The 14,292-nt window shown below is 38.4% G+C and overlaps 1 protein-coding gene across 1 annotated transcript in view; it reads right to left on the bottom strand.

Moving 5' to 3' along the window:
* MOV10L1 (Mov10 like RISC complex RNA helicase 1) overlaps nucleotides 1-14,292 on the bottom strand; it is a 36,540-nt gene that overhangs the window by 13,095 nt on the left and 9,153 nt on the right. Inside the window, exons 6-16 of the mRNA XM_031552123.1 lie at nucleotides 12,151-12,291; nucleotides 11,283-11,512; nucleotides 10,955-11,147; nucleotides 8,001-8,195; nucleotides 7,234-7,345; nucleotides 6,228-6,405; nucleotides 5,541-5,611; nucleotides 5,110-5,201; nucleotides 4,301-4,359; nucleotides 3,703-3,818; nucleotides 667-762 (exon numbers count right to left, since the gene is read on the bottom strand). Coding sequence (XP_031407983.1) covers nucleotides 667-762; nucleotides 3,703-3,818; nucleotides 4,301-4,359; nucleotides 5,110-5,201; nucleotides 5,541-5,611; nucleotides 6,228-6,405; nucleotides 7,234-7,345; nucleotides 8,001-8,195; nucleotides 10,955-11,147; nucleotides 11,283-11,512; nucleotides 12,151-12,291 — 1,483 coding nt within the window. The remainder of the gene's footprint in view (nucleotides 1-666; nucleotides 763-3,702; nucleotides 3,819-4,300; nucleotides 4,360-5,109; nucleotides 5,202-5,540; nucleotides 5,612-6,227; nucleotides 6,406-7,233; nucleotides 7,346-8,000; nucleotides 8,196-10,954; nucleotides 11,148-11,282; nucleotides 11,513-12,150; nucleotides 12,292-14,292) is intronic.

The raw sequence follows: 14,292 nt of genomic DNA, 5'->3' as shown, positions 1-14,292 counted from the left end.
AAAAACTTCAGTAATTTTAACATTAAGCTCTTTCCCCCTCCTCCCCGCCCCCCCCCCCTTAACTGCAAAATTTCAGTAAACTTTCAGAGACAGTACCACTACTAGATGACCTATGGTAGTCATACAGACCACAGGAATTCCTCCACACCTCATTCAGTTTAGCTGCAGTTTACCACAACAGAATCTTATTAACTCCTGGACAGACGTGCCATCTAAGTAATCTGCTTTCCAATTCAGGTATGTTATTGTTACAAAGAGATAAAATCCCTCTCTTTCAATATTAGTGCAGTTAACTGCTGAAGTCACACTTCTCAGATAAGCATATACATGATAGGCACTTTCTGAAACTTTTCAGAAATAGTTACCATTTTCAGCAAAGTACACATTCCAGCAACAAAGTGGAAACTCTAAGTGTAACCAAAAATATTTCAGTTGGTGATTAGGAATAGTTAGTTTACTGAGTACAAACTATATCACTGGAAGTCTGCTTAACTGAAGACGTTGAAATAATCCACAGAAGGGCTCTAATGAAACTTCTTGCTGCAAAGTTTCTCCTTAAATGAGCATGAGAACATCTCAAAGACGCTGCACTCTGCCTGTTTGTCTGAAGTGACTGCAATCCTGAACTGGCTATACTTAAATATTGAAGAAAGTAGTAAAATATACCAAGTTGGCTTGTTTCTGCAGAAGCAGTTGCTGCATCTGCATGTTTATCTGCCTCAATGCCATGCATTTTGTCTGCTTGTTCTGCAGCTTTCTGACCTGGAAATATCAAACAAAGGTAAACACATTTACAACTTTACAGAAACAGGCAACCATCTTCACTAATACTTGAAATTGCTTAGTTTTATTTTTTCTCCATTAAATGGCTTTACTTCAATAAATAGAACATCTGTGAAGAAAGAGAGTATAAAACGCTAGGAGTTCCCATCTTAAATTTAAGGTTTCTCAAAGTCTGCATTTATGGTAACTTTAAACATCTACTTCACAAATACTTTACACCCTCAATGCGGATTTTGAAGCCATAGTCAAGTAACTTATCTCCTTCCATAAAAACTAACACCCAAGTTCTGAGAGATGATACCTCTCAGACTGCAGCTCAAGAAGAAACTGCTTGTAGTGGCACTACCAGCACTCTGGATCAACTGCTGCAGTTCTCTTAATAATACTGTTTCTAACAGTAAAGACAAGCGTTAGTGTTGATTATTTCTTATACAGGACAGGGGTACTTGCTTCCTAGCCATGTTATCCTGGTGTTTTTTCTGCTTCCCTAGAGCCATGATGCCAGGAGAACACTGCAAGGCTTAGGTAGTCCTTCTGATTAGTCACTATGCTATTTATCCAGACAGGTACCAGTGACAACCTGAAAAGATCAGAGCTTTAGAGGATCACGTTCTGGGGTAAGATGAGGGATCCTTATTATGTTCTCTGTCACCTTTCTAGTTAACCAGAATTGACCCAGTAAAAGCAGGCATCCTGCAGTAACTAGCTATGCTGTGCCTCCTACCGCCATATCTCTCTTCATGTGATGGAGCATTTTGACTGGAAATTACAGCAAAACCAGGGCCATGTCTGAGCTGTTACCAGAGCAGGATGGAACAGGAGCAATATTGTCTGGTGGGTGTCTCTAACACCTCACTATCAGGAGGAGGAGATGGATAAGACTTCACACAAACAATTGGCATTAGTCTCCCAATCACAAATTGTGCTGCTCACAGGAGATTTCCATCGTTCACATACTTATTGCACTTCACTCAGGAAGTTTCTAGAGTTACAAGAGTGAGTGGGCGACAGCTTTCTGGCAAAAATGGCAGAAGCAATAATCATAAATAATGCTGAATATATGGGAAAAGACACACTTATATACACCAACATTTACTGCAAATACTGCAAGATATTGCAAGATATGCAAGGCTCAGCATCTGAAAGAAGGCTGAAAAGGTACAAGCAGAGTCACAACTCTGGATCTTCTAGCAAACTACAGCTTCTTCAAGGAATCATGAGGCAAAAGCCTCCAGGATGTTGTTGTATGGGGGTGCCCAGGAGAACTAAAAGCTGTTTAATGAGACATCATAATGAAACATTCTGCTTCACAAGATCATCAAGAATTTCAACAGAAGGTCTCCTTTTCTAAGCTTGTAGCTTCTTGATGAATTCATAAAATGCAAGCTGGAAGCATAAGCAAGGACAAGCAAAGTATAAAACATGTTACCTGGACAACTGGATAAAATATGGAAGGTCATGCAGTATGAACAGAGTAAGAAGAAGAGATTCTGCAAACAGTTGTGGTGGAAAGAGATAAGCATTGTGTGGGTTCAGAAACAGATGACAGAACTTACTGATGAAGTAAGAACTGGACCAGCTGATTTCATTCTATAATGAAGGGATTATTATGTGGAGAGAAGAAAAGCAGTCATTGTAATACTCCTTAGCTTCAGTAAGGCTTTTGAAGTGGCCTATTTACTGTGGCATTCTTATTTTGGAGCAACAAGAACATTAACTAGATTAACAGATGATTTGGTGAGTGGAAAATTGTTTGGACTATTGGGCTATTGGTGTTAAACAATAGTTCAATACTCACCTGCAAGCAGGTCACAAACTAGGTACCCCTGGTTGTAGTTGGGGCAAATATGATTATCTTCAACAACGACTATGATGTGAATAAATACACACTCAGTAAATTAGCAAACAACACAATATCAGCAGTCTTAGCTGAAATGCCTGATGGCTCATCTTCATTTGAAGAAATTTTGCAGTAGGATCAACAAAAACTCATGAAAATCTAAACAGAAAACTCTGCACCTGGGAATGAGTAACTATAATCAGGACAAGCTATGAGAACACTAACTGAGCAGTAATCCCCAGGCCCTGTTCGGGAAACTGAGTTACTATGGATGCTTGATGTATACAAACATCATGTTACTAAGAACTAGAGAGGTTGAAACAACTTAGCCTTTTCAGTTTGATAAGGAAGAGGTAAATAGGCAGCCTAATGCCTATAATGGCTTAAAACAGAGTTAGGAAAAGAAAAAAGAAAAAAAAAATAAGAGACCTACAGTTCTCAATTCTTTGTAGTAGCATATATTGTAACAAGGGGCCAAAGTTGCAGATAGAAGATTCACATTGTGAATGGGAGGGGGGGAATCATTCAGTGGAAATGTTGCAAAACGTTGAAAAAGGGTATACAGATGTTGTGGAACCTCTGAACAAAACCAAATAAACCTAACCTCAAAGCTGACTTGATTCAGTGCTGGTGACAATCTATTTCAAATAGGAAAGAGAACTAAATATCATTCTGAAGGTTGTTTTAAGAAAGACTTCTGCAATTTCTTCCTATAATTTAACAAGCAGTAAAGAAGTCTAGGTAAATTTGCACAGATCAGGATGATTAGTGTTTCCTGCCACAGTGAGAGAACTTCACGTGAAAACTAGTTTAAGGAAAATGTGACAGATCAAATTATTATAATACAGGTTGTTACTAGAATTTTCCATTCTAGATGAGAGGATTAGCTTAATAGCATCATTTGTCATAAAATTTCCTCTCCTCAGGTAAGCAAACAAACTTCTGTTATCAGAAAGTAGCAGAATGTGACTTCAATTATTAGATGCTACAACAAATACTTGCTAACAACAGCCGTGAAGTACGTATCTGTTACAAATTTGGATGCTGCTCAGTTAGAACAAACATTTACAGACAATTACCTCACTCTTCTGCTGGGAACACTGCTCAAAGCCATCATCAACACCACAATACTTAGTGATATTCTGGGTCTTGACATCTTGTGGTGACTGTAAGAGAAGCTTTTCCGGAAATAACACTTCAGAAGAGAAAGTAGAAAAATTTGAAAACCACATGAACACACATTTTGCTGATATATCATCCTGCTCCATGTTTTTATAACTGGTTTATAATCCTAGCACAAAAGTAGAAAAGATCTGTGCAAAGATCACATGGACCGTTCTGCTCAATCACAGAACAAGATATCCGTGCTTTTGAGTTAAGTTCTGAGCTAACACAAAACACTGCCATTTCACATACCATTGTTACAACTGTATGATTTATACAGATCTCATCCGTTCGAACTATTTACAGAAGCTTAAGTTTTCATTCATGTTCCTTTCGATGGTCAGTAAGACCCACCTCTACATTTACAGAGCTGTTTTTCAATTAAATGAACAGAAAATTCCTGTAAAAACAGACTATAATGCATCCATCTAAGCATGCCTTGATGTGAAAGCAATAAAAAACAGAAGACTCCCCACAAGCCTCTCCAGACAGCTTAAATCAACTGAAGTGTACCTTTTTCACCCAGACATTTAGCTTGCTCAACTGCCATCTGGCACCGCCTGCTAGGAATCCTGTTATTAGAACAGCAGATCAACAGTTGTGGATTAAAGAAAAATCCCAAATTTTCATAAACTACAGAAGCATGAAGGTAACCAGTACATTTTCTATGTAGCAGTGCTTATAAAAATAGTTCTACACAGAAATACTGCAGGGTATTTATTGGAAAATACACTGTAGACATGTCAGTCAACAGCCTTGCTATGAGCGTTAATACATCTCCAGCTCTTCAGTGAGAAAGATGGCCCTTTGTCTCAGAGTTGGATAGTTTTTCATGCAAGCTTTCTGCAAAACTGATCTTAAATGGAAGATTAAGCACCTATATACAAATAATACGCCACAAATAAAGCGTGAGTAGTTAACATCAGCAATTTATAAACAGTCCTGCACTCATAATGGTATAATTTTTTCTTAAGAAAAAAAACCCAAAAACATTCACAAAGAATCACAATTTATACAATGAAAAAGAACTCCATACAATCCCAGTAACTGCTTCAATGCCATGTGGTGGAATAATCACTTCCACATAGAAACAGAGACACAAAACAAGAATGCTTTGTATGTAATGACTACCACTGCAGTCTTTTACCAAGTGGGATAGTGGGAAAGAAGTGAAAGAGCTGGCTCCTAGTAGCTTAACTGTGCCCTTCCCGCAACCAAAACCACCAAGAGACAGTCTCATGTGTTTTTAGAAGTTACTCTGCTAGAGGAATCATGTATCCTGTAGCTCATCAATGTAGATTTTTGGAAGTGTATAAAAATACCTGCAGTGAACAAATTCCACATCCATGGGTTCTGAGTTGTAAGCCCGTTCAAAATCAGCATTACATTTAAGAGTAACATCTTCATTACATATCTGTAGGAAAAAAGCAAATATCAGTTTGTTGATGAAGAGTTTAGTCGCTTACACACAAAAGCATATTTGAAATTACTGGAAGAAAAAATTGAACACCTTAGCCATCTAAATTTATTAACAACCAACATATTACAGTTCTAGATTACGAGTGCTTTCAGGGCAGGTAAGGATTGTAATCTAGAGAAAAGGAAGTCCCTGGAAAAACTGACAATAAAAATACATCACTTAGTACAAAAAAACCCCCTCAAAACAGGTTAAGCTAGTCTCTAATTAATTGCCAGCTTCCCCTTTCAATCCTGTGGATTATAGTATATTCAACAGAAGACAGACCCTACTTACCTCAGTAACATAGGCAATGTACTCTATTATATGCTCAGAATAGACCTGACTTTTCAGTATCACCTTATCGCCTAATTAAAAACAAAGTTAAAAGACAACACACTGTTACAAGAAATACAAGCGAAGCGCTGAAGTGAGTTTTACTTTCTCTGTGGCATGGTTACAACAAGAGATTTGCATGATAACACATCCTAGAGCAAACTTGCAGTATCCATGAATAGCTCATTAGGCACTAGTTCTGAACTGCTGTATACAATTATATATTAGATTTTAAAAGGTATCAAATATTGATGCCATCAGACCTTCAACATCCCCTCTAAACAGTACCTTGCATACCATAGTATTAGATATTACTAATCTTTTGATTTTGATATACCTATTGCTTTTTAGATCTTACCACATTGCTGTGTTTATTTTTGTGGAAAAAATCATTCATTTTCGTACATGAGAAGCCTGAAAATAACAGATCACTTGTAATGGCAGACATATGTAATGCTTCTTCAGACAGCAGCCACAGCATGCCTGTGAGACACAAGCAGTGCAGTTCACCTGTCTAGCAGCCTAGATTAATGATTTTGTGTTCAAACTTGTTGAAGACTTCCTTAAGTAAATGACAATGCAACTGAGTTTGTATTGCAGTGAAAATACTCAACATGGTATTCAGCTTTATCTCGCATTAATCACTACCTGCAGCCAAGTGAGGTCTGCCTTCTTCCACTCCTGGCACTTCCAACACTAATAAATTCCCATTCCTTTTCAAAGTAACCCCACACATGTCAAAATTTTTTATTTCCATTTCCTGATGGATCTCTTCAAGCCATAAGAGAGTAGAAAACTTTGCTTCATAATTTTCCAGATTAAGATGCTGAAAAGAAAAACAGTATACATTACATTTGTAACCTCTACACTGAAGTGCATTAATCCCATCAATCTTTATTATACTAAACATCTCTAAAATTAGACTGCACAGCAACCAGATTGCCAAATAAGGTGCATAAATACAGCACTTAAATAAACTAATCCTTTAAACTCCCATAACAGACAACACAGAATTTGTATAATCCCTGGAGCTGAGATACAGCAGCCAGTCAGCTAAAGAGCTAATGATGTCTTGCCTAACTACAATGACAGTTTCAACACCTGAATTCAGGGGCAGTTTAGAAACAGAATTCTACTGCTCACCAATCCCAGAAAGCATAAAAAAACCTTTGTACATTGCACATAGAGTCACATCAGTCCAGCCTGTCTGATTATTACATGGCTTATGACAAGCTGAAAGAACCTGAACTGTCCCCCTCAGAGCTTAACACATCTTCTGAAGAGGTTTTTCCAGCAGCACAAAACTCTCTAAACAATGATCAACAGCAAAGAATGCTTTCATTTAGAATACACTCTCACTTAAATGTGAGTCTAATCAGCAGTGCTGATCTTTTGCCACCTTCTGTAATATCCCTCCCCAGCATCACAACTTCTCCAATCTTGCACGTTTACCATTTTTCATTCTTACAAAGCCTGGATTCTGTGACCGACCAAAACCCGTACAAATTAAAGGACACAGACAACAGTCAGTCTACTTGGTAACAGTATCTTATCATCTTCTATTGCACTAAGGGCTACAAATTTTTGCCAAATAAAGACCAGTTTGAAAAGACAAATAAAATGAATTTCCTTATGCAAATCTACACTTGCATACCTCTGCGAGGAGAGGCTGAAAGCTCAGAATATCTAATTTCTGCTCCACGCATCTTCTTAACTCATTTGGTATGGTATAATGTGGGAGGAAGCTTGGAAATTTTCTGCTACTTCTAAAACAGAAACATATCATATCATTGTTTTTTTAAAATTTTATGTGAAGGACAGCTAATTAACATGCCACATCATTGAGGCTATTTAAAAACATACATATGCAATAAATCCAATGATTCCTTCAAAAGCACAATTCTAAGTTTGTTATTCTGACATGAAAGATAAGTGTTCCAGCTACTGATTGTACAAAAACATTGTGAACCTGCTTTTATTCTCTTCCTTTTTGTCATATTTTTTATAACTAAGCAAATAGTATAAGTTAATATTTAGAAAATTATTTGCAAAATGAAAAGTTCTAAATCAAAGATGAACATCTACAAATTTATCTGATAGAGGTGCCAAGATGCTTGAGGATTTAAGAAGTTAACTCCAAATGTGATTAAGATGAAAAATATGAAATAACTCACTTGTAGGACACAGCTGCATAGTAATCTGATTTGCACGTTACATTTGTACATGTATAGTGGTGTGTTTCTGTCTGAACAGATTACAAGGAAATCAAGCAGTTCATTACTAGAAAAACTCTTCTGTCAGTAAAATTAACATGCTTATAACCTTATGAAAACATGCACAAACTCTTTCAGTTTCACATTTAGCAAATGATATACAACAGCATTACACAAGTAGCATTTTTTCCCCTCTCCAAATACACACCTTCTGTATTTGGGGGCAATAACCGTTGTCTTCTTTTGCTGAGGTACTGACGAAATGTCAACCTTTCTTGCAGAAAATGGCTTCACAGGTGCTATTAGTAATTCTGTCTCATTTGTCACAGTAGTTTCAATACAGCGTCCAATAGTAAAATCAGAAAAACCAAGCAACAAGAGCTCTTTATTGTATCCAGGATTTCTTCAAATAAGAAAAAGTTATGTTCTTAAAATCATCATGTACACATTTTGTTTTCTCTAGTTATAAGTACTATTTTTTTCCCCAGTGAAAATGTAGCTCTCGTGCCAATTCAATAGCAATATAAGAGCTGCTAACTTGGGGCAACTCCCTACTTCACTTCCTTCCCTAGTCCCTTCAATCCAAGTATCACTTTGCATAATGAAAAAATAAAGTACTTAAAAACTACTGTTTCATCAAAAGCTTGGCTAAAGACCAAAATCCCTTTCCTTAACTACATACAGAACAACAAGATGACAGGAGTATTACTGTACCTGAACAAGATGAGACAAACATTTCCCTTAGAGGAAACTATGGAGTATCCTTCTGTGTGTAAAGCAGCAGCTTAGCTTTGCCTTGCTTAATGGGGACTCAGAACTGAGTCTTAACTGCAAACACATCAAGTGGAAAAAGCAGGAACTATCCTATATCTTCTCAAAAACTGTACTTTGTATGTGTAAGTGGGGTTGGGAAATGACTGGTTAAAATAAATAAATAAATAAAAGAAAACAAAACATAGGGAATGGTTCCTTCAGATCCAATTCTAAGGAACTTAAGACCAAAGCCCTTGGCATACACCTCGTGCTCCAGAACACCTTAATGAGCTCCTCCTAGAACTATCCGAGACAGATTCTCTCATCAGCACTAATGACACAATTCAATACTGTTACTCTGTGTCTGAAATAGGAGCATCCCAGAAGGATTCCACCTTACTTTTGCCTTGGCAGGATTACCACCTTTTCATGCCAACTAATGCTACCTATTCAAGTTAAAGCTGTGGCCTGTTTTCTCTCTGACATGCACTCAGTGCAGACAATGAACGATGCAGATTCATGGTCTAGAATTTCAGTCTCTGTGGTCTTTCAAAGTGGCCAGCAAACATTTGTTATCTTCATGCTGCTGTCTCCCATGGAGTGCTGAGCAGACTGCTTTGTATTGTTAGAAGATTCTCAGGCTTTGCGGCATTTACAGTGAAATACAAATTGCTGCCTTTCCCCATAAAGGCAGGGCATACTCTCAGGGTACTTTTCAAACTACAGCAAAATCATTTTCCCATGAAAATTCCTCCCCCTGTCACATCACTAAAAGTGTTAACATAAGTAGTCTGCAAGTTAATGCGCTGTTACTTCAATGAGTGGGACAAACAAAGAAAGCTGCAAGCCTCCATGAATTATTACTTAAGAAAGAAAGCCTTTTTTCTCCAGCACAGACAACTTGCATTTAATGTCACTGACTAGGAAAGTTCGAGATTAGGATATGCAACAACGTGAATATGATTTCAGAGTACTCAGACTGAAGGAAACAGACAAAAACACATAAAAACTCCTAGAAATGTTAGCTCTAGTGCTCATGGAACTACTGACTTCTAACTGAGAACATAACCAATTGTAAAAGTTACCTTCACTTTACTGCCTTTCTCCATAAAATATCTAGTCTGACTATATTTCATCATTAACTACTAACTTTTCATTCAACAAAAATCAGAACTAAGTATTGAAATGCTAATTTCTTTCAATCTCTCCAGTACAGATGTCTAAACTCTTTGCTAATGCATACCAGCTTACTTTACACCAAAAAAACCCCACAACATTCTATGATCAGGTGACTCATCTAGTGGACGAGAGAATGACTGTGGATGTAATGTACCTGGTAGAGTCAAAGGCTTTACTGCCTCTTATAGTATTCTGGAGAAGCTGGAAGCCCATGGCTTGTACAGCTGTAATCTCTGCTGGGTAAAAAACTGTCTGGATGGCTGGGCCCAGAGAGCAGTGGTGAATGGAGCTAAATGCAGCTGGCAAAGGGTCAATAGTGGTGTTTCTCAGGGTATGAGCATTAGGGCCAGATCTGTGTATTATATCTTTATTGATAATCTGGATGAGGGGATTGAATGCACCCTCAGTAAGCCTGCAGATAATGCCAAGCTGGGTGGAAGTACTGATCTGCCTGGGAGTTAGGAAACCCCTACAGAGGGATCTACATAGGATAGACCAGCAGGCTGAGGCCAACTGTATAATCTTCAACAATACCAACTTCTGGGTCCTATACTTTGGTCACAACAACACCGTGAAATGCTATAAACTTGGGACAGAGTAGCTGACAAGTAGCACAGAAGGAAAAGGATTTGGGGGTATTATTTGACAGATAGCTCAACACGAGCCAGCACTGAGCCTAGGTAGTCAAGAAGGATGATGGCACCCTGGTTTGTATCAGAAACAGTGTAGTCAGCAGGAGCAGGAAGGTGAACATCCCTCAGTACTTGCAACTGGTGAGGCTGCACCCTGAGTACTGTGCTCATTTTTGGACCCCTTTCTACAAGAAAGACATTGAGGCCCAAATAAGGGCAATGAAGCTGAGGAAGGGTCTGGAGCACAAGAACAGCTGAATGAACTGGGACTGTTTAGTCAGGAGAAGAGGAGGCTGGGGCAAGCTGGAGGTTGGCCTCTTCTCAGATAATTAGTGATAAGAGGTAACAGTCTTAAGTTGTGCCAGAGAAGGTTCAGTTTTAGGAAGAATTTCTTATAAGAAAGAGCAGTTAGGCACTGGAACAGGTTACACAGGGAGGTGGTAGAGCCACTGCCTCTGAAGTTCAAGAAATGGGTAGATGTTGCACTGAGCAACATGGTTTAGCGGGCATGGTGGTTGGACTGGATGATCTTAGAATCATTGACAACTACCACTACGATCTGTTTCTGTTATATCAATCAGTACAAAGAAATACTTACACAGCTGTGCATATGATCACTATGAATGTTTTTCCACCTGGTGGGATGATAATTTCTGCAGTTATATCAGCGTCATCTATTGGTTGCTGTACATCTCTTTGCTCTTCTTCTCCATGACACAGATTTCCATCTTTAACCAGGGAAAAGTTTTCTTCTGTCTTCGTTAAATTTATTTCCTGAGGGTTTACACTTTCTGCAGAAAACAGATTATAATAAATTCTATTGTTAGAATTGTTATGGCTAGCATAGACAAGCCTTTTCAAACAAACCTATGGGTCTTCTGTGGACTCTGCACTCACATTTAAAAAATGGTAACATTTGACTGTACCTGAAATGACTCCATTCTTCAGAATGGATGCATTAGTCAATGACTCTGATGTTGCTCCACAGGAACTCACTGCAGCTTTTGCAAAGTTTTCTTGATTTATTGGAGAAGATGACAGATATGCTGCTGGACTGTTCTGGTCTTTTTGAGGAATCCGAAAACTAAATTGCTTGTTTTTAACCCATCCAGCTAATCTGCAGCTGATTAAGGACTGTGGTACACTCCCTTTATTCCTAGAAGTAGTTATGAGATTAATCACATAATTAAACTCACTGTCAGCATTGATAACGGGAAGTTTAATCCCACATAAAATCATAATTGTTCGTGGGGCTAATTCACCATTATTTCATAACCACTATTAGAAAGAAATTGCTCTGCTTCTTCTAATTCACAAGGACTAGAATTCTGCTAGATGTTAGTACTTCTAGGTCATATCAAGTACCATATGAAATACAGCAGAAGAATCAGCAATATGCATACAGAAATACTGTCTATAAACTGTAAGTGACAGCAAACCCTTCTCCCCAGTCATAGGGAAATGAACTTTAGGGAAAAAAAAAGACATCACAACAAACAGAACATTCAGTTTTGACTCCATTTGAGCATCCATACCCAATAAATTAGGATTTAAAAGAGACTTATGATTGGAAAGTCTCAGAGCACTTTCTGAAAATTGCAGGCTCTTCAAGAAGACTATCCTAATGTCATTAAATCTAACAAGAAAAACTTCTCCAAAATCCCTGTAGTCATGGGTTATTTGAAGACCATGAACAACAACACTTAACAATGAGAGACTTCTGTACGAAATACAGGTTTACAGACTACAGAGTAGTGGAATGGAAAGAAGATTAGAACAAGCAGAAGGGCTTACTCTATCCAAATGATCATGCTTCTAGATTCCCCCTGCTTCATAGTTCCAAAATCAGTTATTTTTGATACTTCCAGCCCTCCTTTGTTTCTCATTAAGTTTTCATAAGGTTCATCTGTATCATGTCCATTTGACTGAGACTGTCTGAAAGAAGATTGAATTTTATAATAGTAGCCTTGAAACAAATAGACTTCAAAAGTATTTTTTAACTCAGCACACTCAGGAAGTATCTTGGATTAAGAACTATCATACCAAAGAACAGTGACAATGTTTATGCAGAAGCAGGTGAGAGAATTGACCTCCTCATCTACTTACACTTCCTGAACCTTTAGGTTACCTTTATTAGTTTAAGCAAAAAATAAAAATAAAAACAACAAGCCTTTCATCAACTCCACTATAAACCACAGTAAAAATGTGAATACGAAATTAAAATGATTAAGAAGCTAGCTTTTTCTTGAAGAGCTGAACCAAATGGTGACTGGAGCTACTGTGGAACTCCTTGGGAGCTGAACCAGGAAACATCAGAGACCAGGTCCTTAGCAACAGTCCTACTCAGCACTGGAGTTTGAAAGGGAAAATGAACAGACTGTTTAAAGGTTTTTGAATATGTAAATGCTTGAGGTACATCTTCTGCCTACTGCAACAATCTGAAAGAAGTACACTAAAGAAAAAAGTTTAAAAAAAGCTGGGAACCAAAAAGCAACCTTAAACACTACTGTTACACTATTGTTGAAGAAAGCCTACAAGGCCAAAGTCACAGACTTCCTGTAGCTCTCAGTGATCTGATTGGCTACTTGTAGAAGACATCTTAAAAACTGTTTCTACTCCATAACTAGAAAGACTATTCAGTTAGTTAAAAAGGCATTTCAAAAGAGTTTAATAATGTCTCCAATATTTGTATTCTCTAAGTACTCCTTAGTTACCTAATGCAGCAAAGTAGAAAATTAACACAGCTGTTCTTCATTAGCTACATCAGAGCTGACCCTCAAAGCCCACTCCTGTACCTGTGTCACAGCAACACTCACTTTAAGTACAAGCTGGGGGATGTAAGGATGAAGCACAGCCCTGCTGAAGACGTGAAGTGTACTGGTGGACAGTAAGCTGGATATGAGCTAGCAATATGTCCTCACAGCCCACCATATCCCTGGCTGCATCAAATGATTCGCTGCCAGCAGGTCAAGAGGTGATCCTGCCCCTCTACTCTGCGCTGGTGTAGACCTCAACTGGAGTACTGCATCCAGATGCGGAGATCTCAGCACAGGAGAGACCTGGGCCTGTTGGAGTATGTCTAGAGGAGAGCCACAAAAATGGTGCAAGGGATGAAACATCTCCCTTGTGAGGACAGGCTGAGAGGGCTGAGGATCTTCAGCCTGGAGAAGAGGATGCTCCAGGGAGATCTAAAAGCAGCCTTTCAGTATCTAACGAGGGGTCTCTATGAAAGAAGGGCACAGATTCTTTAGCAGGGTCCTTTGTGACAGGACAAGGGGAAATAGTTTCAAAACCAAAGATTTAAACTGCGCGTATGGAAATTTGGATTTATTTATTTTTACAATAAAAGTAGTAAAGCACTGGAACAAGTTGCCCAGGGAGGTGGTGAATATCTCATCCCTGGAAACATTCAAGGACAGACTGGACGGGGATCTGAGCTGCAGATGCCCCTGTTCATTGCAGGCGAGTTGAACTACATGATCTTCAAAGGTCTCTTCATACACAAAAGATTCTATGATCTTCTGTAGAGACAGAACAAAGTAAATTATCCCACAGACAATATTTTTGAGGCCTACAGAGATCTGCTGTGCTCTCCTCTGGACTATCTGATTGGTTCGCTGCTTATCTCCTGACAACAGAATCAGCCCACCAAGAACTGCTTGCACCAAGAATGCTAGCTTGAATTTGTGAGCCCAACTCCAGATCTCTCCTGCAGAACTGCTATTGACTAGCTACTTTATATTCTGCACTTGTGTAGTGGACTACTTCACAAAATTTTGCTTCTTCCCATATTAAACTGTATTTTATTTCATACCAGCTTTATTAAGGCTTCTAACAGTGTAATCCTCAGTAGAAGAGAAATGCAGACTACAGAAGATGAAATAAAAGCATGAGCTTGGCATTTGTTAATCTGAGTAAAATTCAATCCTTGCCCAG

This window comes from Meleagris gallopavo, chromosome 1, assembly GCF_000146605.3.
Source record: "Meleagris gallopavo isolate NT-WF06-2002-E0010 breed Aviagen turkey brand Nicholas breeding stock chromosome 1, Turkey_5.1, whole genome shotgun sequence".
Lineage (NCBI taxonomy): Eukaryota > Metazoa > Chordata > Aves > Galliformes > Phasianidae > Meleagris > Meleagris gallopavo.
This window is presented reverse-complemented; position numbering and strand designations above follow the sequence as displayed.